The sequence below is a fragment of the Gambusia affinis genome, linkage group LG10, assembly GCF_019740435.1.
Source record: "Gambusia affinis linkage group LG10, SWU_Gaff_1.0, whole genome shotgun sequence".
Lineage (NCBI taxonomy): Eukaryota > Metazoa > Chordata > Actinopteri > Cyprinodontiformes > Poeciliidae > Gambusia > Gambusia affinis.
In genome coordinates, this window is record NC_057877.1 from 20456952 (window position 1) to 20466931 (window position 9980).

The window sequence follows — 9980 nt, forward strand, 5'->3', positions numbered from 1 at the left end:
TTTGTGTTTGTGATTTTAATTAGAAAGAAATCCACATCCATAATTGGTAGTTCTTCAGTCTTCATCCCAACTTAACTGTCCGTCCCATTACAGTTTGTCGTGTTCGTAGTTGGAAGATTCCATCCAGAAAAATGTTCTGGAATATTCATCAAAAGAGGTTCCTGATGAGTTTTGGGTTAGGTTTGGCAGAAATTATCCCATCAGACAGAATGCTGTGGTCTCCTGGTAGAAGGAGGCAGGATTCCTGCTACAGTCCTGAGTCTGCATGGCTACACAGCATGGTTCGGGTTGCCGCAGTATTTCTGCCACAAATCGATGGCTTTAGTGACGATAGCGTCTGTGTTTTCCTGAGGTATCTGGAAGAGACAGATTACAATCTTAAACAGAGGCAAATTATGTTTATTTATATAGAAAAATTCAGAAAATATGTATATATATCTTTTTTCTTACATTACATAGGAACTTAATCACGCCCTCTGGCCGGGTGTTGCCCATTAAAATGATCTTATAGCTGAGCAGTATCTCCAGGGCGACAAAAACCAGGATCTTACAGGAGCCACTGATCACTTTGTCCCAAACCCTGTAAAAGAAAAAGAAACACTTAAAGGTCTCAGAAATAATTACAGGATAGTATGAGCCACAGGGAATTATAATAGGTATCTTCAAGTTATCCAGTTAACAAAAATGAAACCTTTTCTAATAATTAAAAAAAAATAATTAATGATTAAAATTTACAATTTTAATAATTTAATAATTATGAATTAAATAATCAATATTAATTTATCAAAAAAATAATAATTGTATTGATAAATGAGTAGAAATGAATCCCAAACAGCTGCATTTCCTGTTGTATCCTAGTTTGCAGCAAGACCACTTTGTTTTTTGTCAAAAAACTGAATAGGTTGTTGTATTGTCCTGGGGATGGCTGCAAACTGACCTCTGCAGGCTGGATTCAGGCAGGCAGCCGGCGAAGCAGCGATTGAACCACAGGCTGTACGGCAACTGAGGCAGCGCCCCGATGCTCCTAAGGTGGTTCAGCAGCCGAGGTTCCTCCTGACTCAGATAATGCTCCAGACTCTTTGGCTACAACATAGCAAACCCAAAAAATAAGAAGAAAACTTAGCACTGATGCAGACTATTGCAGAACTTAACTTTATGGCCTCATTTATACAAAATAGTGTCGATTCAAGAGCAGTTAATACTTCTTAGACAATTTTCTACTGAATGGGCGACAGCCAAAATCCCCAGTGGAAAACTCCTACTTTGTACATCTTGTAATTAACAAATAAAGAATAATAAAGGTAAGGAAGGGTTACTTTGCTGAGCTTTTATGCATATGTTGCATCATAAAATAATCGGGTGGATCCAGCAGTAAAATGACCTATTTCATGTTAAATTCAAATTCAAAATTTAAATTCAGCTTGAAAACATGTCAGTTTTTCTCGGAGCTACAAGTAACACTTACGAGGTGAGGAAGCGAGTCTCCAAACTTAATGTGGAACTGATTTATGAAACACTTGATCAGCCAATAGCAGTCAATGGAATCATCAACAATCTCCTCCATGGCTCTGCTGATCGCCAGGAAGTCTTCATTCTCATCATTCTGGAAATGAAACGGTAATATTTAACAAAACGAACCTTAGATGCGTAGGTGCTGGAGTCTCCAGTTTTGCAGTGTGAATTTACAATGAAGTCAGACAAGATTTTTCCCATTTTACATCCTTTAGTATTACCAAGATTATTTCTATCTGCTTTTCAGACATTTCTTTAGCTTTCAGCTTTTTCCACATATTTTCTGAGACTGAGATAAGAAGGCTTGTTTTAATGGTTTAATTTATTGTCCTAAAGACACTTTGTCATAGATTTGTTGATTTCCATTTGCAAAACCCATTTGTAACCAAGCTTCAACTTCACATAATTTACATGTTTTTACCGTTTGATGCAATCTATTTAGTAAAATGCACCAGTCATTCCTGGAATAAAACATCCTCACAACATGAAGGGTTGTTGTTCTCAGGTATGTAAGCATGTCTATTTTTTCCCCTCCAAATACAACAGTGCAATTTATTTACATCAGACCACAGAACCAAACATTTTAATTTTGCACCTGAATACATTTGCAAACTGTAATATGGCATTTTATGTTGGTTTTGGAGTGGTTCTTTCATCCTCATTCAGTAGTTTTTTCAGCCCATGTTGGAACAGAACTTAGTTTACTGGATGATCTCTCATTAGCTTCATCCAGCTATGCTGCTATAAAATCAGAACTGACAAGTTGGGGGATATCAAACCTCATTCCCAGGACAAATCCAAGAATGTGGGGTTTGCTTCTACAATTAGAGGCACCAATGCTTTAAATTTAGTTAGTTAATTATGTCTTCATGGGTTTCACAAACAAATCTTTGAAATATCTGGTGGCTATAACTCAGTATGTTGCTAATAAAAAAAAGGTTCAAATTCTAAATGTGATTGATCTCAGCTTTAATTATGTAAAATCTTGACCACAACTGAGCCATGATTCAAGGACTCATTTCCTGAAGATAAGAGTTCATGCAGCTTCAGCTCAGCGCTGATCCACAGTATGTAACATCTCACCGGCGGTAAGGTCTCGGAGCATCGCGGGAGCACCTGGCTTTCCAGCTGGAACATCCGTAGGTAGGTGTGGGTGGAAGGCGTAGATGAGTTGATGTATCTCATCACCTCCAAAGCTTCCACAATGTCCTGGTACTGCTCCTTCCTGTAGCCTCCAACCAAAGAATGAGAGTCACTGTGTGGAGGGAGGATACCTGCAGGAATATGACAATCAGAGACTGAGATGGAAGGTGAGATGTCAGTTTAAAACCCTTCTACACAACTACACTTCAAGAAGACAATTAGATCAAATTATGGCTATGAGAAAAGTGCACCCCATGATTTGACAGCTTGTAGAATGATTTTAAGCAGCAATAGCTCATATTCGGTGTTTTGTGACTGGCTTTATCGGTCTCTCACGTCATTATGGAGGAAGTTTGGAACACATCAGTTCATTAAGGTTTGCTAACATCTGCACAGCTTTCTTAATGTAGCACACAGCACTATCTATCAGGATGAAACCTGGACTTGGACTGGACCATTGTAATCACTGTCCTGTTTCTACAGAAGACACCATCGCTGACTCCATGACAGAGTCACCATGATCACCATTCCTCCACCACCAAGCTTCGCAGTTGATGCTCTTCATTCTGGCCAAACATCTCCACTTTGACTTTTTTGTAATTTTCATAACATTGCATGATCTGACTTGGAGATAAGTTTGATGGAAAGTCTATTCCTGGGCATATTAGTAGAGGTTGTAAATGTTTACACTTGTAAATGACTTTCCCTGACAAATTGATTGACATTAGATGGTTTGGAAATTGACTTTTATCCTTTCCTACACAGATGTGCGGTAACAGAAGCATCCGGCATCTACTTTCTTCTTAAATACTTTTTCCATGTCTGATTTCATGAAAAAATAAGTGTTGGTTAAGTGGTTAAACTATTCTTTTTTTTCCCCAAGTTTATTTATGCTTTAACATGAGGTACAGTGTAAAGACAATGCAATAGTTATACAGTTAACAGCATACCTTTAAATACAAACATATTTGTGCTGTGGTTAAACTATTCTGACATAAAACTGATTAGAATATTTAGTAATTAACCTAAAGCCAAGAAATGTACTATGTTACATGGCTTTAACAGTAGGATGATGACATTGAGAGGACTTAGTTACCATACAGAATGATGTAGAATTAACCAGTAGGGGAATACTTGCTGCAGACTGCATCCAAACATGGCAACAGTCTAGTAATTCAACTTCAAATTTCACAATTGATTGCTGTGTGTTTTAAATATAGTGCTGGCCTTCAACAATTACTAAGGGTCTGTTCCCAATATGGATGTGATTTTGATGTCAAATACAACGCTAAGAAAAGCAATGTCATGATTGTTAGAAGTAGAGCAGATAAGCATCTGATAACCCCTGACTTCTCTTTATCTGGCATTGTCCTCAATATACGCAATGAAATTAAATATCTGGGACATTACATAACTGATGACCTATTTGATGATCGTGACATTTGTAGGCAGTATTGCATGATATATGCTCAGGCTAATATGTTGATCAGAAAGTTTGGTATGTGTTCATCCTCTGTGAAGGTAGCTCTTTTTAAAGCTTTTTGCACTTCATTTTACACAGCCCATCTATGGCGAAGATATAAAAAAAGTAGCCTGCACAAACTTTATGTGGCATACAATGATGGCCTGAGGCTCCTACTTAAAGTGCCTAGATGGAGCAGTGCTAGCCACATGTTTGTACATACCGCTGTTCCCACATGTGCAGCTGCACTCAGGAATCTCATGTATAAATGTATGTGTAGATTATCTGTGTCATACAATAATATAATAGTAATTTTAGTGAACCCTGTTTTTAGTACAGTGAGATTTTTCTCAAGATTGTGGAAACATTGGCGTCATCATTTATTTGTGACTCAGTGACTGTCATATTATTCTGTGTTTGTCTGTTTTTCCTTTTATTTATCATTTGTGTTTAATATGGACCTCTTTTGTGTCTGGAATAAAGATTGATTGAGTGATTGATTGATTAAATGTTTTCTGTTTATTTTTTTCAATTTTAAAATTGAGTATTAGTCTAAAAAACAGCACAAGCAGATATTTTGGTGAATGTGTGTGTGTGTTTGTGTGCACGTGTGCATGCCTGTGTGTGGTTTCTTACCCAGCAGCACCTTCCAAACATGAATCCTATACATTGATGGGAGAGGAAACCTCTGACTGAAGGTGCTCAATTTTTCTAGATCTGCAGGAAGGTAAAATTATTCAGTTGTTTTGGTTAGTTAATAATTTCTGACCAGTACAACGTATGTCATTATTGTATACTGTTTTCAGTTGTGCTACAGACAAATTACATAATAAAACAACCTTCAAATTTTCATCAGTTTTACATTTCAATAAGTTTTAAATGACGCTGTAACTGTTGTTAACTTGTCAATAAATATAATTTTACCTCAGCAAAGGATTGCTTTACAAGTAACACTGTCTCAAGAAGATGCAGAACCAACATATCCATACACAATGCTTAAGTTGGTTTTATATGACCTAAAAACCATATATTTTAGGTCAACACAATAAAAATCTACACATAAAATTAAATATGTACTCCAACAGTATACCACAGCTTCTTTTCCATTTACCAAATGTTCATACTGTTTAATACTCAGTTCTCTAGCTTTATATTTCCATCAGTTTTCATGACATTATGGATATATGTATACAGGATGCTGCTGAATCTGCTCAAAAATCAGAAAAAGTTGTAAAGGGCTATTTCACTTTTTTGTTATTTGGACAAACATAGACCATTTAAAATCTTTAACACCTGGAAACAGGACAGGATTAGCCTAGATTAAATACAGATCCTTCAAATCACAGTTTGCAACCAGCAAAACATTCATTTCACAAAATCTAAAAAGGAATTTTAATCACTTGTTTAGCATCTAAATCCAATCTGGTTAAAACCAAAATATTTATAAGCTGCATAATCTGTTGTGAAGTGGCAAAGCAGAGGTAAAGTCAAGGCCTTGATAGAAATATTTAGGAAAACCCTAAATTTTTTTATTCATATTTTTTTCTCCCTTTAGTTTAATTGGAGGAGAAGTAAAACTGCAAAACCTTTTATTTTCTTCATATCCATCTAACTTAGCCACACTTAGGGAAAATACAAAATTAATTCCATAATTTTCAGGGCTGTGTAAGGAAGTAATGTTCCAAAGAACCCCCATCTAGCATGTGCGTTTCTGATATGTTTTTGCTTTAAAGGTGTTGCCTACCCAGTGGATTGTCCTTGAGAAGTATTTCCAGTGATTTTTTCTCCTCCACTCCTCTGAAACCCACTTTTTCATAGTATGCAGAACGAAAGTTCCTCTGAGGGTCATCAGCCATGATGTAACCTGTACAATCAGATCCAAAAGCAGATATCTTGAGTAGTTCTGTAAATTTACAGTGATGACAATTCACAGTTTTTAGATTATTGTGCAGAGTAACAATGCGTATGAGTGGTTCACTGGAAAGATCATTATTAGAGTAAAAACTGAAATCACTTTTGTTATATTTTTGCTATAAAATAAAATAGTTATCAAACTTCCTTTCGTTATAGCTACACAGAGATCTCAAAATCAATCAGCAAGGGATCAGAATCTGCCAATATTTCCTTGACTCTAATATTTTATCATCTCTTTAATAAAAAATGATTCCCTCCCTATTGTTGCATTACATAAAAATAAATAAGTCCTACCTTTCTTGGTTTACAAACACATACATTAATGCCCTATTAAGAATTAACTCAAATTCAAATAAAGATCAGTGACATTTGATTTGATGAGTAAATGGGTACAATCTTGCATTCTTTAATTTTAAGTTGTTTTTATTGCAAAGAAACCTAGATCACATTGTTTCTCTTTTATGATTGGTGCGTCTGTATAGTCATATCAGCACAGAGTCTGACTCGAAATCATTTTATCAAACTAACTATCCAACTGGTAAATAAATAAGTAAATGAATAAATAAATAAATGAGACAGATAATGTCGAAATCCTCTTTCGTTAGCTGTGGTTCTCCCCAAAGACACAAGCGTGCAGTCTCAACTATGCGTCAGAACGTCTTCAGAGAAAGGAAACTGCTGCTATGAATATTACAGCTGAAATAACAGTGTTCTCAATCATAAAGTACTTCAAGGTGGGAGGCTTAGTTGGAGTGAAGAAGGCTTGGGAGGTCAAGAAGGGTCCAGAAAGCACAAACACGGTATAATACTGAGGAAGGTACAATAGTGTTGCAGTGCAGAGCTTGCTCAACACTGGGACCCAATTTTCAAGTGGGTGCATCTATATGCACAATTAAAAACAAAATTAATGGGCTTTCAAAAGAAACAATCACACAATATTTGATGATAATCTGGTTTTCCCAACCGAAAACGTTGACCCTGTGGTCAGTAAACTCACCAGATCTGAAACTTACGGAAACACTGCCAATAAAATAATGAGGGAAAGATTTATGAATCTCTTGATGTGCAAGGACAAAGAGAAACAATATGTAAAACTACGTGACATGACAACATAATCGTCTCACCTTGGTTTACTTCACAGCGTTTCCAGTTTGTTGTTATTCTCAGCCCTACATTCGTTGTCTCTAGTTGTGGGAACCTAAAACTTGAACACGTCACTTTAAAGCTCGAAATATTAAATGTCTTGTTTTTACTCTTTGGTGTTTACATTATCTGTTAAGCTACTGACTTAAATTCAACTGGACGTCGTTGTACCAGATGCTAACCTAAAAATTACCACAAGCCACTGACGTATAGAATACTACTTCCGGGTACTACTATCAAATTAAAATCCTTAAGTGAATTATTTATATTTAATCAATGTATTTGTATTTATATTTTACATTAAAAGACACTTTAAAATATATACATATATTTATCGTAAATTTTATCCAGACTGCGAGCTAAATTTAGCTTTTAACTTTTTTTTTTTATCTCACAAATAGCTCTTATTTAGAAGGTCTATGAGAAAATTGAAGAAGCAGGTCTCGGTCAGGTCACTTTAATTTGTCTCGGATATTCAATATCTGGGGTACAAAATATCTAGCAACTTCGTGTAGACTTTCGTGTGTTTCAAGATAATTTTACCTGGTTACAATTAGTACTGTTACTACTTTCACTAACCAGATAATTATTTTTAAAGATGCTCCTATTTTATATAAAGAACAATTTGTGCACAGTTCAATAACTTTTATTTTTAAAGATGCTCCTATTTTATATAAAGAACAATTTGTGCACAGTTCAATAACTTTTTTTCTTCCTTCCTCCTTTCAAACAAAAATGAGCTAATTTGATTATGTTCTACTCTATTTGAGTATGGCCAAGAGTTTCTGAAATGTGAAAATGGGTAGGGCACAGAAGATATCTTCAGGTAAGTGGCCCAGTAAATTTATCTAATAACGTCTAAACTGCATAATTTAACATGGTGCAACTACTTCAATCAGGCATGCATGCAGCTGTCTCTTTATGCAGGAGCAAGCAAGAACACATTTTTAACACACCATGCATGCAGTGAGTGGACTATAATTATACTACTGTTCATAAATGAAATTTAATGTTTAGATCTGAGTGCATTGTGAGTTAAAGTTGGCAGAATGGCGTACTACTGTATTTTGCTGTTTATTTAAATTTGTGATTTAAAATAGACTAGTGATGCAATGGTGGCTTCTCCAGGATGCACCCCATTTCTTGCAACCGAGGCATGCATAAAACACAATTATCATAACTAACTTTATAGCAGGTCAAATATAGTAGAACTTATTAAATCTTTTAATAAATATGTTGGATGATTTTTCATAACTTGTAATTTACAACTGTCAGTGCCACAATATGTACCTACTACATACTGTATATAATTGCAATTAACCAGGCTTGCATGAAATGTCTTATGCTATACACAAATGTAACAAAGGTTCAAAATTAAATAATACAAAATAAAGCCACATTTAGGCCACTCAGCAAAACATCTCCAATAAAGCTAACTAACATTGCAAGATGATTATTAATTTGGATGGAATATGAAATTGGTTTAGTACAGTCATGTTTGCTTTGTCACACAATGGGTTGCTTGTTTGTTTTTTGTTCTTGTTGGAGATCCAGCCATGAAGGACTGAAATAAACTTTTAAAGGTGGTATGAGCATCGATTCAAGTGTACGCTGTGTTAACTCAGTTTCTAGTAACTGGAGGAGGAGCTTCAGAAGAAAATTCTGATATCATGTTTTGAAATGTAAAATGTATTATTTAGTACTGCCCAGGCTCACCTACCTGTCCAGGTACCCATCGCTGAACAAACATGACCTTTGAAATTTCTTCCTGTCCACGGGAACGAGTGACTTTTATTGTTCCAGGTCACATTGCAAAGGATGTGTACCGGTACTTCTCACAGCTTCAAAGACCGTGTACTGCATCACTCTCTTCATAGACATTCAGCTATGACAGACTGAAACAGACTTAAAGCTGGTATGACTATTTATTCAACATACTCAATGCAGAAATTGATTAATAGATTAAGAATTCATCTTTAAGAAAGATTGATTCCTATTTCAGTCGGAATTTATCAAGACATTCCTTCCTTGGAAACTTATTTTATTTTTGCGTTGTGACATGGTGTTTGGAATACATAATAAGTTTAACAATCATCTAAAAATAATTGTGAAGTTAGTTTAGAGTTTATTGACCTGACAAAACCTTTCAATACAATTTGTGGTATTTAAGCATTTCGCACAATTCTCCTGTGGCTATATGAAGAATAAACAACTGATTTTGTTGTAAACAAAATCTAAATGAGTTAAAACTAATTAACACACTCCAATTTCCTCATGAAATAAATCTGGATTCTCTATATTCACAAGCCATACAGAACTATGACATCAATTTGTTGGTTCTATTTTTCCCTCAAGTTGTTTTAGTTTAATCCTTTTATGTTTTTCTCAGTAATTTTAGTTATGTGTGTTACTGACTTAGTGAGTTGGTTGAATAAAATGTTTTAACTATGAAGTTGAAATAATTGTTTAATAATCACTTGTATTATTGAGAGAAGTTGTCTATATTTAGTCTATGTCCAGGTGTGGCATCCTGCTGCACAGGTAACATCAGTTCTAGGCTTATGCCTTCATCCACTCTTCTTGACTATATATTAAAACTTTTTTTCTCTATAATGAGAAATGGTGCTTGGACTAAGTAATTTTTTATTTAATTACTAGTTTTATTATTAGTTACCATAAGCAGTTTCAAAAATTATTCACAGCCAAAGTTGTCTCTTTCTAAAGCACAACATTCTTTTTCTGATATTAGCGTAAGGTTATTTGCTTGGATTTAAATTTTTTACTTTAAGAAAAAGTTTTGAATATG

General features: G+C 35.0%; 1 protein-coding gene across 2 annotated transcripts; it reads right to left on the bottom strand.

Annotated features, from left to right (window-relative positions):
- tbc1d7 (TBC1 domain family, member 7) lies at nucleotides 1-7384 on the bottom strand. 2 transcript variants are annotated; one of them, XM_044128290.1, is made up of 8 exons: nucleotides 7156-7384; nucleotides 5862-5981; nucleotides 4754-4834; nucleotides 2596-2786; nucleotides 1466-1603; nucleotides 938-1083; nucleotides 451-580; nucleotides 1-356 (listed from the first exon to the last, which is right to left on the bottom strand). In XM_044128290.1, the coding sequence occupies exons 2-8, from the start codon at nucleotides 5971-5973 to the stop codon at nucleotides 270-272; spliced, it is 885 nt and encodes a 294-aa protein (XP_043984225.1). In that variant the 5' UTR covers nucleotides 5974-5981; nucleotides 7156-7384; the 3' UTR covers nucleotides 1-269. The 2 variants fall into 2 exon arrangements, with proteins under 2 accessions (XP_043984225.1, XP_043984224.1); XM_044128289.1 differs by having other exon boundaries at nucleotides 2596-2810.
- Between the last annotated feature and the right edge of the window lie 2596 nt (nucleotides 7385-9980).

Excerpts from the sequence above, each read along its gene's own strand:
- tbc1d7 (XM_044128289.1), bottom strand. The coding sequence starts at position 5,973 with ATGGCTGATGACCCTCAGAGGAACTTTCGTTCTGCATACTATGAAAAA. Across the intron at positions 1,604-2,595 it reads GCTCCGAGACCTTACCGCCG|AATGATGAGAATGAAGACTT; the intron begins GTGAGATGTTAC and ends TTTCATTTCCAG. Across the intron at positions 1,084-1,465 it reads GAGACTCGCTTCCTCACCTC|CCAAAGAGTCTGGAGCATTA; the intron begins GTAAGTGTTACT and ends GCTATGTTGTAG.